The sequence below is a fragment of the Argiope bruennichi genome, chromosome 1 (assembly GCF_947563725.1).
Source record: "Argiope bruennichi chromosome 1, qqArgBrue1.1, whole genome shotgun sequence".
In the NCBI taxonomy this organism is placed as follows: Eukaryota; Metazoa; Arthropoda; class Arachnida; order Araneae; family Araneidae; genus Argiope; species Argiope bruennichi.
Window position 1 is genome coordinate 53,218,270 of NC_079151.1, and position 22,798 is coordinate 53,241,067.

Consider the following 22,798-nt stretch of genomic DNA (forward strand, 5'->3'; position numbering starts at 1 on the left):
TATAAAAATACTCATGCCAAATTTTTCTCTTTATTGTCTTAAAAACAAGAATAAATACTTTATGTTACAAGAATCGATTCTTTCTTTTAATTAAAAGGTTTCTACATCCGAACTTCCTGCATTACCATCTCTTCAAACATTCCAGAAAATGCCTCTTTTGGAATTTTTACTAACTTCTTAAGTTGTTTGTCTTTTCATTCATTTTTTATCTATTTATTATTTTATTAATATTATTAATTCATTCTTTATTAATATTTTTATGTTACTGTATTTTTAATGTTCTTTAATTCCTTTTTTAATATTAAAAATGCTTTCTTTGTCTTACACTATGAATATTAAAATGATAGATTTTTCTTAAAGTGTTTTTCCTAAGTTAAGCTTCAAATATTTTTCAAATATCTTACGCCTAAACAATACTTTAACTTTTCAAATGTTATTTATTATTTTTTAATTTTTTTCCTGAAGCCTTTCTTGACATTAGTTATGTTTTTCCCAATGAAATCTGAAGACTTACCATTTTGAAAATAAATTGATGCATTATTTTAATATTTAAAATAAATTTTTTGATGTTTAAAGTTTAACTTAAAAACATTTTTTACCCAACATTTTTTCTCTGTCATATAAAAATAAAGCATAAAGAAAATTATACTTTTTTTTCCTTTTACATCTTCCAGTCGTTTTAAATTAAATATACATTTCAAAGTATTTAAATAATAAATCTGATGACATTTATATTTTTATAAATTTTCAATTCAATTAACAAATTTTTATTTATGAAAAAAAAAACTCGTTTATGCAGTGAACATGCATACCTGGCGGTTGAAGTGATGTATAAAAATACCATACCTCGGTATTAAAATTCCACTTTTTATGCCAGAATTTACGTTTCATGAGAAAAATAAATACCGCTTTTCTTATAAAAGAATATCGAAAAAGCATTTTTTTTTCGAACGGTAAAAGCGAAAATATAATTTTTCTCCTTCATAATAATGTCTCTTCCACACTCTGTAATGTATTGTTTAACCTCACCATCTAATATATATGAAACCTGATGTATTAATTTCTACCTGAAATCGTGGAAGACTCATCTTCCTCTTTTTCCGTTGTAGAATTTGTTTCACCATTTGCATCATTCCTTTGGTCCTTCCCGTTTGTTGAACTCTTTTTCTTCGGGGATGCACCACAAAAAGATTCGAAAGCATTGATGGCACTTCCGATTACAGATGGTATTACAAACAGGAGAATTCCGCACCTAAACAAAACGAAATCTCATTTTAAAGTTGCGTAAGTAAACGGAAATATAAACAGAAATAATCTGGGCAGAGGTTTTTCAGCATTTAAGAAAACAGATAGTAAGGGAGAGTCTTGTACCTTTCATCGAATTTTAGTATTTGTTCCTCATGACTTCATTTATAGGTTCATTAGTTTGTGGGACTTCTGGCTTAAGCTCGTATTAGTTTTACATTTACTATATATTTTAAATTTTATTTTTAAATATTTTTTTAATATCTTGGAGAGTGGTATTTTATTAAATCACTTGGTATAACATAGTGTTGAACCATTGATTGGAGAGTTGTATTGTTTGATCTGGAATTATTATAAAAATAAACATAAATGGCAAAATGACTTTTAATCGTATAAAGCAGTCAGATATATACTTATATATAATATATTAAAATGTTAAGATTTTTTTAAATTCTTGAGGAAAATTTAGATATTTTTGGGGGATACTTCAAATAATGTGGCATTGTTGCACGGGAAATTATAGTCAGAAACTTTATTAAATTTCACAGTGATTTATTCATAAATGCATTTGTCAAATGTCACATTATGCACAGTTTAACAAAATACTTTTGAAGATAAAGCTAGTATATATCCTAATAAGTTTCAAAAAGCAATGCAAACGAAAGTTCAAGTTGCCTGCTGCTTCTAATACTGACTTCATATAATTGTTCTGAAGTACAGGCGAGTATAGCAATTGTCCTATTTTTGAAATTCAAATTAAATATACTTCCAAATTATGCTGAATGATATTCAGTATATATTTCTCTCCACATCTTAAATGGGCCTTTGGAGCTTTGAAGCATTGGAAATTTATACCCATGTATCAAATGTTCAATGTGTAATAAATTTTATATGGTATCTTGACTCTTTTTAACATTTTTGGCATAAATAAATCCAAAAAAATCTTCACACGATCTTAATTTCTTTTTAAAAAATTTATAAATTCATTTGTCGTTATTATTTTATCTTTCTATTTTATTAGCGAATATTTTAAAGTTTCTTACATCATAAGCTGAATGAAGAAAAAACCATGAGCAAAATGAATACTCACAAAACACAGAGAGCTTCTGTAGTTAGTTTCTTCGGCACTTGTTGACTTTGGTTAATGGAAATATTAGCTGCCTCTTGCCATTTATCTGTAAATTTGTGTGAAAAATTGGAAATCAATTTATTTTCTTAATGTTTTATGCATTTAAAATTAAACTTTGTTAATTAATCCATGTTTCAGATTAATTCTGAAGTACTTTTGAATTAAAATAACACAGAATAAAGGAAATTAAAAATGTATAAACTGCATAGTGTTACCCCAACTGGCGTAGAAAAATTCACGCATTTAAGTTACCGTAAAAGGCGAAGAAAATTCACGCATGCGCACTGTGTTCTGATTGTTGGCATGCCAACCATTATCAACGGACGATTTAAATTACTTTTAGGTTAGTTGTATGCTTTTGTACGTAAATTGTATTTATGTTAGTTATATATTTTTTGTATATGCTTATAGTTTTAAGTACATCGTTTTTTAAGTAGTTTTTTTAAACCTGTTTCCGACCGATTATTTGAAACGATTCATTTTATTTTCTTAGTGTTTGATGCATTTAAAATGAAACATTGTTAATGAATCGATCCGTTCATGATGAATCTGAGAAAATTTTGTTGACAAGTTCTTGAGATATTACATAAATTAAGAAAGATATTCTTTAGTGCCCATGAAGTTTAAACGCTCAGTGACTCTATTATCAGTAATCATATTATTAAAAAAAATGCTTTGTTTCAGTAAAAAATATTATTATATTAATTGCAGATTAATCCTTTACACTTTAATTTAAAGCATAAATTCTACGAGGGGTAACAGAAAATTAGAGAGATACATATCACGTTATGACTGAAGGCCTTTATAATATTATGAGTGAATTATATGACTATCAAAATTTGAAGTTTTAAAATATTTTGCTGAAGAATCTATTAAAGTTGGAATTGCATAAAATATTTAATTATTAAAATTTTAACGAACATTAAGATTGGCGAACCGGCTGGTCGCCAAAGGCGGCTAGTAATCAATAAAATAAAAATAAGGTATTGCAACAGCATAAAATACTTATTTTTATTATAACATAGTAATTATTAGCAGCCATTAATTTCAGACGATTTTCCTTTACTATAAAATCTTGCCTTCACAAAATTTTAAAGTATTTATTTCAGCAATTTTTGAGACTATACAAGTAAAAAATTAGATTTATCAAGGAATCTTTAGCTAAGGGTTAATGACTGTCCTTTAAAAATAAAAAAGACTTTCCTAGATTTTGAAAAATAATAAAGAAATCTATCACCTTTTCTTATCTCCGATCTGCTTCTCTAAATTAAAAAAGGAATAGGCTTTGAATTACATCCAGTATATGTCTGCTAAAAATTATCTTTTAAAAATAATTTTAATTTTGATATAATTTTTGTAAAATTTTCGGTACTGAATATAAAAATCAAATATCTTTTTTTTTTATCTCGCATGGTCTTTATAAGAAAAAATTTCATATTTTTGAGAAAACAATTCAAATTAAAATATTTTTTACATTTTTATTGTTATTTGATTATATCATAAATATATGCTTTATATTTATCGTCTGCCACATCCCGATTTAAAGGTTAAATGAGTTGATGAAAAAAGTTAGAATTCCAAATAGAGGTTTCTTATTTTCTAGAAGCTTCTTTTCCTTTTTTTCTGGTGAATTTGTAGTAAGTTTCTTTTCAGCATTAATAGTAGTCGACAATTAAATTCATGCTCCACCTTCTTTGATAATCATCCTTATTTGCATCCTATGTTATTTCATCATCCTTAAAGCAAGTGAAACTTTTACTTTGTTACTAGCACTTTGCTCCTGAATTTTTAGATAATTAGTACACGTATGAAAAACGAAAATGAATTTTTAAGAGCTTATGAGATTTGAGATCTCCATCTTGGGATATAACAATCATATTTCTATGTGTATTTTAGCTTATTCAATAGAAAGAAAGAATTAGCCGACTTCTTTTATTCTGCTTTGTTTATTAAAAGATACTTTTCTTTCATTAAAAAATATTATCAAGTTTTTCATGCGAATTAGAGATTTCAAGTGTTTTAAAATATAAAATAACGCTTATCGCTTTTGCACTTTAATTTTACACTCTTATTAAATAGATAATAGCAAATCTCTGTTCAAAATTTATCTTTTTTTCTTGGGTAACATTGCATTGTGCATGCAAACATGTATGCTCTATGAATTAAAATTTGAAGCAATTTATTGATTCAAAAGCTCCATTTCAAAATTTCTTTTCCGTTCAGAACTTTGATACTAATAAAAAAAATACGAGTTTTAATCTTTTATCTTTACAGCAATTATTTTTAATTAGAATTTATAGTTCAAAACATAGAATCTCTAAAAATTCTTACCAGCCAATACGCTTATCATACTAGGAAGATTTGCCTGCCATGCTGACGCTCTGTGTGAATCCTCTTTAAAATTCATTTTCAAATCTATAACTACAAATAATTTTAGAAATCAGAATTTAAAAAAATTATCTTAAAGTGATATGTTATCTCTCCTGAGATTGAAATTTTTTATCACTTTCAAAGTATTCAATTCTGTTTTAGAAGTTTTTATTTTTCAATTTCAGTTTTTGAAAAGTTTCATTTAAAATTAAATATATTGATTCTTTGTAAAAAGAGATCGGTAGGAAAACATTAAACTTCATTAGGGAATCGATAATAGATGAAATATTGAGATATACACGCTTCGATCTTTTTTCTATGCCTCCCTCATTCTACTTGAAATAAAAATGAATGTGTGTGTTGACACAGATCAACCTGTTTTCTTTAAAACTATCAAATTTGGCACATATATATTTTAAAAATTAAAAAAAAATCAAAGTGATTTGTTTTTATTTTAATTCATTAGATTTAGTCTAGATTTTCGAACTGCAAAAAATTTTATGAGATTCTAAATTTCACGCCATTTTAAAATTTAAAACGTTGCCTTCCTAATGATACTAATTTAATCGTCACGCAAATTTTTTCTAGATTTTGGTAATTTTTTAACTTGCCAAATACATCAATGTCGCCTTGAAATTTAAATAATTTTCAAGGTTTCATTACATATTTAATCATGTGATTTTTCTTAAACTGTTGAAAAAAAAAGAAAAAAAAAGACGTCTAGTTTATTTCGACGGTACTTACTTGACGAACCAAATGAAGAGGTCTCCCTAAAACTTTCTCTCATACTCTCTAATAAAGGGGTTATCCTCCTTCTTCCTCGGGTAAAGCCACGAATGCCTTGCATGTCATTGGCGAACAATAGTTAAGAAATATAGATCTTTGGCGTGAATCTAGTATTTTTATTAATTCTATGTTCTGATATGTGGTGTTTTTTTTGACGATTTTTCTTTGATATGTGGTTAATAGTACCGAAAACCCAAATTTGGGAACTTTGGAATAAAAATTTAATACCGAACTATTAACTGTAGTTACAAGATCACACATCAAATATCATATATGTAAGTCTTTGCGTTTTTGAGTTATCGCGCTTTCATGCTTGTGGAAATATCGATCAACAGATGCTCCACCCGTTGACGGATGTGGCTTCAAATCTGGTGTCTACATTTTAAATATTAAATCTGTGTACCAAATTTTATCCATTTATCTCTCTTCGTTTTGTAGTTACTGTGTTATATTTGAAAAGACGCACAGGTAGACTTCTTCTGAATGGATTTCGCACAAAAATTTGATAAAAATCTTCAAATTTGGTACAAGTGACAAATACTATCCAAATATCATCTGCCTCGTTGACGGATTTTTTGAGTTATCTTATTCAAAGACAGACGAACAGACATAATTCTGAAGATGTACTTTCCGAATTCAGTGATGTCTAAAATGTAAAAATTCTTCAAAATCTCGAATTCGATTTTTTTCGCTTCTTTCGCGTTTTTCATATATAAGAAAGTAATAAAAAACTGTTTCAGTGCCTCAAAAGTTAGAAGATGGTTGAAAGGGACAATTATGTTTTTAATAGCACTATGATGAAACTGACTAATTTCCATTAAAAACATTTATGTAAACTATGCAATTGTGTACATAAACGTTTAATATACAATTGCATTGTGTAATAAACGTTATTATTAATAATTTATGCCAAAATATAAGAATAGCAACTTTATATATGATTTCTTATATAAGAAAATATAACGTGGAGTACAATTTAAGAATAAAAAATATTATTATTAATTATTTATGGCAAAATATAAGAAAAACATGATTCTAATGTTCAATAACAATTTGAAGTTTAAAAATAGGTTCTTGTCAAAATCATGGCCTATAAGTTATGTCTGAGAACTTTAAAGGAAGTTAAATACAATCAATATTCCCTGTGAACCAGTTAGTCGCTAAAGACGGCTGATTCGTAATAATTTAAATTTCCGGCCGTTATAAAGGTTCAATGTTGCTAATTACGTTTATAGTCCTGGTAACTATTCATCAGAGTTCTTTTTTATTTATTTAATTGGAGCAAGAACTAAACATCGGACTTACTATCTTTATTACTGCTGCTGTTTTTTGTGAGGAAATAATAATATAAGTACCAAAAAAATCACAATAAGTAGAAAAATGAATGGTTTATAATTTTCATTTAGATAATTTTTGTTAGATGTATATACCTGTTAGCTACAGTGGATATCCTGTATGTATTAAATAAAGCTTATCTTGAATTATTGAATTAATTACATAGATATTTTATAAAAACACAGAAAACTTTATCGTGCATTTATTTTTTATACAACATAACATTTCATATTTATTACATTTCATACAGATGTGTGCTTAAAATTACACTTTCCTAGGTTTAGTTTGCGGTAAGTTAACCTATGTTGATAAAAGACAATTAAGAGCTTTTAATTTGGCTTTTTGTCAACGTAATGACAACACGTTGATAAAAACTAATTTTCCCCATGCACGCGTACATTTTGTTAAAATTTAAAAGAACTAAATTTTAAAATTTTACTTTATTTTTATTTTGTTCGAAATAAACTGCTGGAAAATATGGTTAAAATATTTGTTTTAAATTCATTAAAAATATAAGCTTAGTTTATAGATTAAAATATTGATATCGTCTAAAAGATAGTTTTTTGAACTTTAAGATGATGTAAAAATTATTTTTGTGCTGTAATATTTTCGAAAGTTATTGCTTTAAAACGATAAGATTTCGATTCGTTTTTAATTAATCTAAACTTAAATTTGCCAAAAAAATCGCTTACAGATACACATTTCTACCCTCCAATGTGTGCATATGCCGATTTTGGTAGCTGGAGGTCAAAAGGTCAGGCCTGTAGACCCCAACATAAACCCAGACACGAGTAAACGCAAACATTCATTTTTATTATAAATAAAAATAAAAAAAGACCCAAATAAAAAAAGACCCAACAAACACATAAATTTCAATATGCTTCTAACCAATGTTATCGAAGGTATTGACTATAAAATACTCTTCTACTTACCTTTATAACATAGTTTTGTAGAGAAAACTTTTCAGAAATTGTCATCAAAGCTAGTTTTAACTCGGGACGTGCCACCTTTCTTTAATAAATCTCGATACTTAATGAACACAGCAGCAAAAAAAGAAAGTCAGTCTTTCAAAAGTTGTTCACGTGGGTAATGCTACTTCCAGTACATTCACGAAAGTGTCGCAATGAAGCGCTTATAATATCATTAAGGTCCATTATAATGAGATCATAATGAAACAGGGTATATTATCATCTAATCATTATGATAGTTGGCAATTATGAAATCATAAAGAAACCACCAAATTCATCAAACCGCCCCAAAACTTTCTAATGTACTCTATAATAAAAGCGTTATCCTAGAGAATACCTTGCATGATATTGACATAAAATAGTTGCGAAAAAATAACCTTTGGCATGAATTTAGGAATATTTCTTTTAACACTTCTACTGAATCTATCACTTGATTCTTGACGAGTATTTGGTAAGTAATACTTGGCATACGACTAATGATATAGAAAATTTGAATTTGAGTCTTAGATGCGTTTTTCCCAACTTTGAAACAAAAATTTAGCAAATTACTGTACTTGTGGTGACAAAATTTCAAACTACATTTGATATATTTAAGTCATTGTATTTTTGAGTTATCGCATTTGCAGTTTTTTTAAAGTTTAGACCAAAAGGCGTTCAACCTCCTGTTGGATTTGGCTCAAAATTTTAAAGTATTTATGCTGCAAGTGCTAAATCTGTGAACCGAATTTCATCTATCTAGCTCTCTACTTCTTGTAATTATCGTATAAACTTATATTGGAACAACCGGACAGACGAACTTCCTTTGAACAGTGCTAAATAGCAAGCAAAAATATTGTTAATATCGCCATGTCAGATGATACTGCGCCAATTGTGGCAACCATTCTTCTGTATGATTCTGATATATTTGTTCTTTATGATTCTTGTTCGTCTCGTTTCGTGGTTGGCGTTCTATGGTGAGCGTCCGGCCATGAATAGTATGGAACTGTTAATTAAATATTGTTGAATAAAAATTAGTTTCATCATTTAAGAAACGAACCAGCACTCGTCGAAACTTTATAGAAAAAGTAATGCATACAGTCCATTTAGTAATCTGCATTTAATATTCTACAAACAGATTTTGCTCAAGATTTGACAGAAATTTGTAAATTTGGTGTAAAGACCGTTTACCTCATTTCAACCATTTAGCTCAAATCTATTTTGAGTTATCTTTGTCAGAGACAGATGGAGGATATTTTCTAAAAAAAAGGTGTGTTTTGAACTAAGAGGGGTCTAAAACATGGAGATTCGCCAAAATCTGCAATTCGATCTTTTTTTGACAATCAAAATACTTTATCCATACTTCCTATACAAGAAAGTAAAAATATACAATCACTTATTTGATGCTCATGTATTAGATACTGTGTTCATCTCAAAAGTAAATAGGATTATTTTTCTTATATTTTCGAAATGAAGCTTCTTCATTTTATTCCATCATTTCTAATTATAAATTAGAATACAATAGATAAAAATCGTTTGCTCAATTTTTTGAAGAGGCTCAAAGAGCAAGCGACCAGGCGAGGTGAGAAAATTTCAGTATTTGTGAAAGAGGCAGGAAAAACGGTACATTGTTCATATACATTTTTATATAATAAATATACATGCTTCATATACATGTCTACGTACATATATAAAATTAGTGGTATACAGAGAATAAAATGAGTGGTATATATTTTCAAAAGAGATTCCGGTCTTTCCGTAACTAACAAAAAAGTTTTCTATTGTTGCCTTGAAATAATCTATACTTATAATAAAGCTCAATGTGAGCGTGTGTGTGTGTTGGCGCTCTACAGGCCAGGTCATTTGACATACAGCTATCAAATTTGGTACATGTATACCTTAGAGGTCGCACCTGCGGTCCCTTTTTTTTGAAATTTTAATTAGAATTTTGATTATTAATTAAAAACTAACTTTCCCACCAAAAAATCTTCCATTTTCCCCACCGCCAACTTTTTCGCCAAAAAAATCTTCCATTTTCCCCACCGCCAAATGAGTAAGACTTCAGTTTCTTTTTTCTACCAACAGTAATGAGGCTAGGCTTAAGATTTTTCGGCTGATTATTTCAAACGATTCTGTTTATTTTCTTAATGTTTTATGTATTTAAAATGAAATATTGTTAATTAATCCATGTTTCAGATTCATTCGGAAGTACTTTTGAATTAAAATAACACAGAATAAAGGAAATTAAAAATGTATAATCTGCATAGCGTTACCCCAACTGGCGTAGAAAAATTCATGCATTTGCGTTAACGTAACTGGCGAAGAAAATTCACGCATGCGCATTGTGTTCTGACTGTTGACCTGACAACCAACGGATGATTTCAATTATTTTTAGGTTAGTTGCATGCTTTTGAAAGTAAATTGTATTTATGTTAGTTATATATTTTTTGTATATGGTTACAGTTTTAAGTACATCGTTTTTTAAGTAGATTTTTTTAACCTGTTTTCAATTATTTAAATTGTTTTTAAGTTAGTTGCATGCTTTTGTAATTAAATTGTATTTATGTTAGTTATATATTTTTTTGTATATGTTTATAGTTTTAAGTACATCGTTTTTTAAGTAGTTTTTTTAAACCTGTTTTCGACCGATTATTTTAAACGATTCATTTTATTTTCTTAGTGTTTGATGCATTTAAAATGAAACATTGGTAATGAATAGATCTGTTCATGATGAATCTGAGAAAATTTTGTTGACAAATTCTTGAGATATTACATAAATTAAGAAAGATATTCTTTAGTGCCCATAAAGTTTAAACGCTCAGTGATTCTATTATCAGTAATCATATTATTAAAAAAAATGCTTTGTTTCAGTAAAAAATATTATTATATTAATTGCAGTTTAGTCATTTCCATTTTAATTTTAAGCATAAATTCTACTTGAACTAACAGAAAATTAGAGAGATACATATTATGCTATAGCTGAAGGACTTTATATTATTATGAGTGAATTACATGACTATCAAAATTTGAAGCTTTAAAATATTTGATGAAGAAGCTATTAAAGTAGGAATTACATAAAATATTTAATTATTAAAATTTTAACGAGCATTAAGATTGGCGAACCGGCTGGTCGCCAAAGGCGGCTAGTTTGTTTAGTAAATAAAACCTTATACGAATGAAATAATAATAAAAAATTAGATAGTTTCCCTTCTATGATTTTTTTGGAGTGTTGCGTTTCATTTCAAGCGTCAAATAATTTAAAATAGTCAGCAAAATAAGTGCCTACACGTTTTATAGCTCCGACATGGGCCCTTTCTTTCGTTCCGAATGCAATTTTGTATATTCGTTGTTGTTGTCTGCATTTTTAAATCAGATTTTGGGAGAAAATCAGATTTCAAAGAAAAAAAAATTTTAAATTAATTAATTAAATAAATAGTAATGTTAAGTATATAAATATAATTATACAGATGTAAATAAAAAATATGATGAAATAAATAGATAATGATATAAAGTGTTTTTGCGAAGTTCTGAACTGCAGGAGCATCGCTACTTTGAAATATAGCTAACCACTCAGAATGCTCTATCAGTATTTTTCAAGTGCAATGTAAAATAATATAATAAAAATAATATGGTGTCTTTAAGATAATTTAGTATTTTTTATGATAAAATTAATTTGTCGAAGTGTATTGAAATGAGTTTATTGGCTGAATTTAAGATTACACTACGATCACCATAATTGAATTATTTTGGAATAATTTCTCGCCAAATGTAACCTTGACAATTTCTTTACTGTAACCCTAAATGCCATTTGTTACCATTTCTGACAGCCATCAAAAAGGGTGGCCTTGGCGAGGAACATAATTCGTAAATAATGCCAATTAAATTTTCTCACCCACAATTATTTCAACATCATTAATATTATGTCCATTAATTTTGATGAAATACATCTTATTAAAAGATGAAGTAAATTAAGCATCTTAAAATTATATGCTTTGTTTTCTAACATTTGCATAAAATGTCTCAGCTATCAGTATATTTTATATTTTTATATGATTTAATTACTAGTAATTGATGAAAAAATAATATCAGAGGTTTATGCAATTTGAAATAATTTAAATTCACTTTCACTAATGAATGTATTTATAATTTCTTGTTACTAGTTAAAATGCATAATTAAATGGCGAGTGACCGAAGTGATCTCAAAAGAATCACATGATTCTAGGGGGTTGGGGTGAATGGAGCAAGTAGGTGGTATAATACTCTAGTTTACATATAGAAAACACTTCTGTGGTTGCGAAATTCGAACGAGTTTGTCAATTGCAGTTTGGCAACAATTCGTATGTTTAAATTGATTACGTGTTTAAATCAGCGAAAGTCTGGGACAACGAAGTCTGAGACGGATAGTTAGTAGCTGGGATGAATTAAAATGTCATTGCGAAATATAGCTTCAACAAAAGACTTCTGCAAAAGAGCTCGCTGTTGGAATTGTAAACAAATTATAAAGAAACCTTATAAAGTCACAATCATTGGTTTTGCAAATGTAGAGACAAATTAATATCTCTCATTCCTTCAGACAGCAATATACCATTCAAATTCAGGCAAATCCAATCCCAAGTTTGTTTGGTCTACTGTATGGCGTTTGTTTGGTCTATTGTAAATAAAGTATAAGGCAAATCTGTTAACATTTTATTTGAGGCTTAACAACCTCGTTTTTAAGCATATATAGACTTCTTAGGAATAAAATCTTTTGATTTGGTGACTATTGTTGCTCGAAGGTGAGAAATATTCAGTTGTGTGTAGAAGGAACTGCTTCACTGCTTGAAATTTGTTTGACATAAAGAATTTGGATTTTCAGCCATTTTAGAATAACATATTTTAGTTTTCAAAATTCTTTCTTACAGTTAATGTAAATTATTTTGTAATCTGAAAATGTTAATTTTAAAAATTGATAGTTTAGTTATTAGTAATTAAAAAATTGTAAAATTTGTTTAATTTACTTTTAATTTAATTTTAAATTCACTTTTAATAATTCTTGTACTGATAATTTCTCTTTTTCTAGCAGGAACACATGCTGCTACATGCGAAGCACATTGTGATTTGATATCTTTACATTTTTAGGTCATTTTAAATTATCAAATTCTAATTAGCCTTCGTTGGCGACTAACTGTTCACCCTATATCTATATAATTAACCTGTCTGGCAGAACCAAAGAACCAGCCACAACCTATCGTCCAGCTACAAAACACTGCGACGATTTCACCAACTTTTGTTTCAAATGAAAGTTAATAACATCGAGATACATCATCAATAGTCGTCTATCACCTTTTTTTCTCCATTTTGAACGATATTGAAAAATTAACAAAATAACCCTTAACTTCAATAACTGAATCCATTTCACCATTTTTCATCGTCAACCATTATCGCCACTTTGCAAGCATAATTAATGAATCAAAAAGCTCTCTTATTACAATACATACACAACTTAAAAGGGTGCTTTATTTTGCTAGGAAGTTTTTTATTAAAATTGGTTAACGTAACATTAAGAGAATCAAATTAATTAGCGAATATTAATAAAATTAATTTAATCATGTGAATAAATTATTACAAAAAAAAAAGGATACTATATTATTTTAACCTTGCCACGTTATTTTAAATTAAAATTGAACAAAAATTATCGAGTAATCTAATGATTAATTATACTTCAAACCGATGAAATTAATTGGTTACAAAATTGAATGAAATTAGTTCATGTATTGATGTTAAAATTTCTAAGTTAAGGATCAATTCTTTGTCACTGTCTCTCGAAATGGAGAGAAAGGCAATAGACAAACATTGATAACATATCTAGAGCTCATGAACATTGATATGAAATATTTTTTAATCGGTATAATTACTGTGTCTGGGAAATTCTATGGAGATTTTTCAAATTAGTTTTATTTACAATGAAGCTGAATTTCTTTCGATTTCTCTGAAAGTTGCAAAGCAACGAGCAGCAGGCGATCATTAATGATATATATATAGATGTCATGACTCTGTATATGAAATTAGGATTTTCAAAACTCGTCTAATAGTTGGGGTTGGCGAACTCTGTCGTTGCTTATCTACAAAGACAAATTACAGTGAAGTAGAATTTCTCAATCTTATTCAAAATAAATTGTCGTGAAAGACAGCAGGCATTATGACATATCTAGAGGTCCTAAGCTTTCATATGTAATAAAAATCTATATAATAGACTTAGTGGCTAGGATTTGGTAATTAGTTCTTTATTTCCCTTGTTATTTTAAATATATAAATAGTATCGTTTGCAGTAAAATTCTCTAATTTCGTTGTTTCACTCTCCTCTTTCAGAGCGTATCCACTTTCAGCAATTTATTTAGTGTTTCTGTCGTCTATAGCTCATCCAGCAATACCATTATTATGGGGGGGAAAACCTGCGTAATTATATTTATTATCATGTAAGAATATCATTTTGTTTTGATTTGGGGTTTGTGAAGGCTCAAAATGCACGAGTAGAAAATTGGTAATGTTTTGCTTTTAGGGTTATTAGAAAATGATAAAGAAGGTTGTCATATTTGGTAACTTATCGTTAATAAAAAGTTGCAAAATTTGTTAACAAAATTTAGCGCGAATGTTTTCCATGTACCCGATTTTTCTGTATGGCCAATACAGGCAAGGTCGTAAGAAGTTATTGGCTGAAGAACACAGACAACAAAATGGAAATGAATACGAAACAGCGAGATGAGGAATCGAGGGTTATATAATATATATATATATAAGTAACCAATTTAAAGTAAGAAATATTTTGTAAACGAAACTAAAATGAAAGCGAAACGAAATAGTTTTGGAATCGCAACTAAAAATTATTTCTTATTCAAACTAAAACGAAAAAAGGAACAGGAAAAACTTCATAGTATTTAGAGAGCGCAAATGCAGCTACTTCTAAAACACAGATGAATTGAGACAAAAGTATTAAAATCAAGTTAATAGGAAAATCAAATAAAAAAGAATCCAACCTGAAGACTTTTCAAGGGTCACCCTCAGGCATGGATTAAAAAAAAAAGGGATTTTTTCTGTGAGGGAATACAGACAAGAAAGTTTAATAATGATTCCTCGTGACCCAAAATTAATCTAAAATTAGGCCCAAGAGATATACCATTTTAACTGATTTATTTATTTATAAAATTAAGATATATCTCCCAAACGCCAAATGTTATATCTCTAGGGCCTAATTTCAGGGGATTTTGGGGTCACGAGGAATCATTATTAGACTTTCTTGTCTGCATTCCTTCAAAGAAAAAAAATCCCTCCCTTGAAAAAGTCTTCAGGTCGGATTCTTCTTTTTATTTGATTTAATTTTATTTGGTTTATTTGATTTTCCTATTAACTTGATTTTAATACTTTTGTGTATATATATATATATATATATATATATATATATATATATATATATATATATATATATATATATATATATATATATAATTTTCAATTTTTCTAGATGGCAAAACATGGAACTCGAACGATTTTGAAATTCGTTTGGACTATCGTTTTTCTAAAAATTGGCGATTGCAAAATAGAATAGTCACATGATCATAAAAAATAAGATCTGGCCTTGAAATAAAGGTAGGAGTTGGAACAATTTTGAGATGGAAAAAAAATTCTAAATATCAACGTGTGGTGGACCTGCTTTCATCAAAATGACGCCAGAGTTTAAGTTGCGTGATCCTGAAAGCGATTTATTCTACTGCATTTTATTAACTGCAACTGTATCTTTTTTCCCCTTCTTCTTAATGTTTTCGTTAAATAAAGATGTTATTTTTGTTACGCCGTCATTGAATTTAAATATTATAGACAACATCCACATTGGTGACCCGAGAAGCAAATGGAAATCATTTCCGATTTTGAAAAATAATTAAATGAAGTCATCAGAAAATTTGAAAAAATGGCGAACCTGATTGTTTAACGTAAAACAACGTTATCTATCGCTCTTATTCGAAGCTTTCGAAATCCGTCATCATCAAAATCCTCCGTATTCCCTCTTCAAAAATTATACGTTAATAAAAAAGAAGAATTTTTTCTGCTTATGAGGGTGAAAATATTTTGAAAATCCGTCCAATAATTCAAAAGTTATAACCAAGTAAAAATCTTCATAGACGGCAATTAGAACACTCTCCATTGTAGCAATTCAAGTAAAAAACTGGGAAATACAATAAGACTTTTTCATCACTCAAAACCTCTCTGCATCAAATGAAAACAATAAGTAAGTTGCCTTTTATCAAAAATTAGGAAGAATTATAAATATTTTTTGTGTTTTCTGATCTTATTTAATCTTTAACAGTAGTCCTATGAAACCTTTAAAAGTCGCCCTATAGCGCCAATGTTTACTTTTGATTCACGCCAAAACCAAATTTTCTCCATAGACTCAGTACTAAAAGTTTGGCATCGTTGAACTATATTTGGCGACATTCTGATTTTTTTGAACTCAAAAAATCAAAAATTTAGCCAATAGTTAATTATCTACTGTGAATTTGATCTGGCTTATTTCAAACATGCTTGATGATAATCAAGATTTCGCCAGCAATGACGTCACAATTTCTCGTGTTGGCATCAAATTACCGCCTTTTTGGAAGGCTAATCCTCCATTATGGTTTGTACAGCTTGAGGCACAATTTGTCTTGACCGGAATTATTGCTGATGATACCAAATTTAATTATGTTATTTCTGCAGTTGATTCTGATATTTTAAATTCTGTTAGTGACATAATCTTGAAACCACCCGATAATGATAAATATACTATTTTAAAAAAACGTTTGATTGAATTACATTCCGAAAGTGTGGTTTCAAAAATTCGTACACTCTTACAAGGATTGGAGCTTGGCGACCAGATGCCATCTCAATTGTTAACACGCATGAAAACTGTTGGCGAACAAGTATTAAAATTCTTTTGCTTGGTAGACCTCCAAACAGCACTCGGATAGTGTGCTCCCGAGTTTGTCGCCAATATAGCAACCCATCGGATCTTTCTTCTAGCAACCCTAATACTGTTTTATTTACTACTTTTTGCAATGGTTGAGTTGTACATAAACTACAACTATATTATGAAAAATGTTAAATTAAAAATATTAAAAAAATATCGATTAAAGATTTTAATTTTGTTCTTTATTATAATTAAAAGTTTATTCAATAAAGGAAGTTAAGCTTATAATTAAAATTATTTTCTTCTTTCTTTTTTTAATGTGAAAACGAACAGGAAATATTTATTCTTTTGCAATTTTTAATTCCGAGTATGCGATTTAAAATATCGTCTGCATTCTCACTTTAAAAGACAGCTTAAATGGAATTCTTCGGTGTTCTCGTAATTCTTTTGGTGTTCTAACGGTTGGTTCTCTTTATAATTTGTTATGTCGGGAGTATTTCGAACATATAGAATGGATGAAGGGTGAGTTATATATAATTTTAAGAGTTGATGAAGTTAGGAAAGGATGTTTGTTTGAAATTTTGTATTGAGAATGGTTTGATATCGAACCGGCAGAATGGATGAAGGGTGAGTGGAATGTATTTTTTTACGAGTTGATGAAGTTTTGAAAAGGATGTTTGTTTGAAATTTTGTATGGAGAATGTTCCTTCTTTCTCCGTTCTTTCATTTCTTTTGGTTATGTACTGTTTCTGTTATCCACACAGTCCTTATGTTCAATGTGCTGGAGAAGCTACTAGGTTACCTAGGTCGCTGCTAGAGAAGCCGTAGTATGTTTTTTTTAAGTTAAAAAATTCTGCCCAGTGCCTTCTACAGATGCCTTCGGCATCTGTAGAAGGCACTGGGCAGAATTTTGGGCACCTGGCAGTATGGAAAAAAAATAATACTTATCAGTAAAAAGTCCTAATTATATGGCGGGAAATGGTAACAGTAACTATTCCGCGGAAGTATTTGTTTATTCTGTCCGCCATCTTTATAGGAGACTTGGCATTGTTGACGCAGCAGGGTGCACATTATAATTCACTTTTACCCAGCACTCAAACGATCTTAGTTGCTTTGATAGAAGATTTGGGTGATTTGGCATTCATCGCAGATAAAATTAGTGATTTGACATGCCATTCAAATATTAATACAGTTCAGGCTGCACCTACAACTTCCGACACCCGAGTTACTCAACTTGAGCAGCAAGTCGCTCAGCTAACTACATTGGTTGGTGAGCTTACTTCAACAATACGCCGAACACGTTCGACAAGTAGGAATAGACAGTAAAAATTTCTGACCTCGAGAAAAAAAATTTTACGACTTGATTGATTTTGAGATGGTCAAAAACCATCACTTTTCCAAATGTTAGCGATTGCGAAATATGAGTCATTTGGGAACATGATGTTTTACTTTTGGATTGATACCACGTGACTTTAAAAAATAATGTTCCCACATGATAACTAGAAATTTGCGATAACAGATTTCCTTTTTTAAAAATTTTAATTATTAAAAATAAAGCCAGATTTTGACATTTTTCCGGAAGAAAAATTATATTTAAAATATTAAAATATTATTTTTATTTTAAATTGCTTTTTTAAATTTCATTTTGCTAGCTTTATTTTATGTTTTTCTGGTTTTGAATTCACTAACTCTAGCATGTCATGAGCAGCTGATCACTGGTAATGCTTGTTATTTTCATTTATTTTATTTTAAATTAATAAAAATATGAAAAATTATATTAATATTAATTAATAAAAATATGAAAAATTATATCTATATACTTATAATAAAGCTCAATGTGAGTGTGTGTGTGTTGGCGCTCTACAGGCCAGGTCATTTGACATACAGCTATCAAATTTGGTACATGTATACCTTAGAGGTCGGGAATGTGCACCTGGGGCCCCTTTTTTTTGAAATTTTAATTAGAATTTTAATTATTAATTAAAAACTAACTTTCCCGCCAAAAAAACCGTCCATTTTCCATACCGCCAACTTTTCCGCCAAAAAAAAATCTTCCATTTCCCCCACCGCCAAATCAGTAAGGCTTCAGTTTCTTTTTTCTCCCAACAGTCATGAGGCTAGGGTTAACATTTTTCGGCGGATTATTTTAAACGATTCTGTTTATTTTCTTAATGTTTTATGCATTTAAAATGAAACATTGTTAATTAATCCATGTTTCAGATTCATTCTGAAGTACTTTTGAATTAAAATAACACAGAATAAAGGAAATTAAAAATGTATAATCTGCATAGCGTTACCCCAACTGGCGTAGAAAAATTCACGCATTTGCGTTAACGTAACTGACGAAGAAAATTCACGCATGCGCATTGTGTTCTGACTGTTGACCTGACAACCAACGGATGATTTAAATTATTTTTAGGTTAGTTGCATGCTTTTGAAAGTAAATTGTATTTATGTTAGTTATATATTTTTTGTATATGCTTATAGTTTTAAGTACATCGTTTTTTAAGAAGTTTTTTTTAAACCTGTTTTTAATGATTTAAATTATTTTTAGGTTAATTGCATGCTTTTGTAATTAAATTGTATTTATGTTAGTTATATACTTTTTTGTATATGCTTATAGTTTTAAGTACATCGTTTTTTAAGTAGTTTTTTTAAACCTGTTTTCGACCGATTATTTTAAACGATTCATTTTATTTTCTTAGTGTTTGATGCATTTAAAATGAAACATTGGTAATGAATAGATCTGTTCATGATGAATCTGAGAAATTTTTGTTGACAAATTCTTGAGATATTACATAACTTAAGAAAGATATTCTTAAGTGCCCATAAAGTTTAAACGCTCAGTGACTCTATTATCAGTAATCATAGTATTAAAAAAATGCTTTGTTTCAGTAAAAAAATATTATTATATTAATTGCAGATTAATCATTTCTATTTTAATTTAAAGCATAATTTCTACGAGGGGTAACAGAAAATTAGAGAGATACATATCATGCTATGACTGAAGGCCTTTATAATATTATTGGTGAATTATATGACTATCAAAATTTGACGTTTTAAAATATTTTGCTGAAGAATCTATTAAAGTTGGAATTGCGTAAAATATTTAATGGTACGACCGGAGTTTAACTCCCTGCTTGGCGCAATTTTTAAAAATCGCCAACAACGGCCTTGCGGAATGTTCAAAAGCAAAGGAGCAGATGTTCAATTATAGTGCATAATAAAGATTGCCAGCTTTGGCGCGTTATCGCAACTTGGCGAAGAAGGGGGTTAAACTCCGGTTCAACCTATTTAATTATTAAAATTTAAACGAACATTAAGATTGGCGAACCGGCTGGTCGCTAATAGCGGCTAGTTAATATTAATAATTCACGAAAAAATTTATTTATCAAATATCATTATTACATTATATTATTAATATTAATCATTCATGATATAATTTATTTGATAAATATTCATAATAATTATTAAAATTTTGATTATACTCTGTGATTAAAGAAACTTTTGGTAATAATTTATTTTATTTTTAAATCACTATCTGCGAAGTGAACGGGCTTCTAAGCATGACAAATATTTGACGAATTAATATTTCGTGTCACTGCACTAATATAAAAAATTATAATGGATACCAGTGGTACATACTATACTGACGAAGAGGTCTGATTCAAATCATCAATATGAACATAAGATATTTTTTTTATTAATTTTAGCTCTAGAACTGCGATAGAAAACTCTATCGCTTCGATCTGTTGAATCCAACTAATAATTTCCTATTTAATCGTAAAACACTGCCATATTGCCAATCAACAAAATTATAAATGGTTAGATTGTAATTGGTTAAAATTTACTTTTATTTCTTTATGTATTTAATCCTCTGAGCAGTTGATAGAATAAAGAATCGTAAATGGTTAAAGACTGCAATTTGCCAAAATCTCCTTTTTCCCTTTGTGTATTTATAAATCTTTAAGCAGTTGGCTCATTAAAAATTCCCATAAATGGCATAAATTTAAAAAAATTGTCTTTGGTTATCTAACAGTTTAAAGATATAATTGGCGTGCAAAAGCAAATTTTAGAGATATAGTAGGAAGAAAAAATTATCATAAGCTCATTTTATTCATTCATTGAAGAAGCTATAAGGTATTCTCCTTATATTACTTACTAGCCGCCTTTGGCGACCAGCCGGTTCGCCAATCTTAATGTTCGTTAAAATTTTAATAATTAAATATTTTATGCAATTTCTACTTCAATAGCTTCTTCATCAAAATATTTTAAAACTTCAAATTTCGATTATCATATAATTCATTCATAATATTATAAAGGCCTTCAGTCATAACGTAATATGTATCTCTCTCATTTTCTGTTAGCACCCGTAGAATTTATGCTTTAAATTAAAGTGGAAAGAATTTATCTTCAATTAATATAATAATATTTTTTACTGAAACAAAGCATTTTTTTATAATCTGATTACTGAAAATAGAGTCACTCAGCGTTTAAACTTTATGGGCACTAAAGAATATCTTTTTTAATTTATGTAATATCTCAAGAGTTGGTCAACAAAATTTTCTTAGATTCATTATGAGCAGATCGATTCATTAACAATGTTTAAATTTAAATGCATCAAGCACTAAGAAAATAAAACGAATCGTTTAAAATAAAAGGTTGAAAACAGGTTTTAAAAAAACTACTTAAAAAACGATGTACTTAAAACTATAAGCATATACAAAAAATATATAACTAACATAAATACAATTTACTTACAAAAGCATGCAACTAACCCAAAAATAATTTAAATCATCCATTCATAACGTTGTCATGGCAACAATCAGAACAGAATGCGCATGCGTGAATTTTCTTCGCCGGTTACGTAACGCAAATACGTGATTTTTTCTACGCCAGTTGGGGTAACGCTATGCGGATTAGAAATTTTTAATTTCCTTTATTCTGTTTTATTTTAATTCAAAAGTACTTCAGAATGAATCTGAAAGATTGATTCATTAACAATGTTTAATTTTAAATGCATCAAACATTAAGAAAATAAACAGAACCGATTGAAATAATACGCCGAAAAATTTTAACCCTAGCCTCATTACTGTTGGGAGAAAAAAAAAACTGAAGCCTTTCTCGTTTGGCGCTGGGGATAATGGAAGATTTTTTTTGGCGGAAAAGTTGGCGGTGGGGAAAATGGCAGATTTTTTTGGCGGGAAAGTTAGTTTTTAATTAATAATTAAAATTCTAATTAAAAATTCGAAAAAAGAAACCCCAGGTGCACATTCCCAACCTCCAAGGTATACATGTACCAAATTTGGAAGCTGTATGTCAAACGGTCTGGCCTGTAGAGCGCCAACACACACACACACACACACACACACACACACACACACACATTGAGCTTTATTATAAGTATAGATTATAACCCATCAAAATGGTTTGTTAGCCGAATTCAATATTTTTTTTAATTTCATAACTAATATATGATTAGTTAGATAATAAATGACTCCTCCAGAAGATTAGTCCAAACTGTCGATGATAATCAATACTTTTATCATTAGTTTATAGTGGTAAAGCTATCAACATGACTAAGCTTCGAAACATATCACAGCAAATTTTAAGCTATTACGACAGCTAAAGAGTGTGTTTTCATCTGCAGTAAAAATTAAACTTGACAGATTCTCAAAATAATCACATTTATTTGCTATAAAGAAAAAATAAATAAATTCGTTTTCTAAATGAAAATCACTGTGTTTTTTTCTTTCCTGAGAAGTAAGTTTGTAATAACCTTGTTACAGGATACTCGAACAGCACGGATACGACGAATGCCAAAGCAAATGTCCACAGAAACAAACGACCAAAAACTGGAAACTGAAATGCGGAAAACAATTTGAATTTATACGATTTGTCACAAAAATAGCATCACAAATAAAATACAAGGTAAGTACAAAAATTTCCTGATCTCAAAATATAATAAGATTCATATTACTTGAACATTTTGATAAAATTAATATTCATAGCTTTAATTAACTTAAAATCTTTTTTTATAAAAATTAATTATTTAAAAAGAAATAATCCGTT

General features: G+C 28.8%; 1 protein-coding gene across 1 annotated transcript in view; it reads right to left on the reverse strand.

The window, feature by feature from the left end:
- Nucleotides 1–7,878, reverse strand: part of LOC129956710 (nose resistant to fluoxetine protein 6-like) — a 30,098-nt gene extending 22,220 nt beyond the window's left edge. The window contains exons 1-4 of the mRNA XM_056068661.1: nt 7,798–7,878; nt 4,706–4,795; nt 2,336–2,420; nt 1,068–1,252 (exon numbers count right to left, since the gene is read on the reverse strand). Of these exons, the coding sequence (XP_055924636.1) occupies nt 1,068–1,252; nt 2,336–2,420; nt 4,706–4,781 (346 nt within the window). The 5' untranslated portion in view covers nt 4,782–4,795; nt 7,798–7,878. The remainder of the gene's footprint in view (nt 1–1,067; nt 1,253–2,335; nt 2,421–4,705; nt 4,796–7,797) is intronic.
- Nucleotides 7,879–22,798: the final 14,920 nt, after the last annotated feature.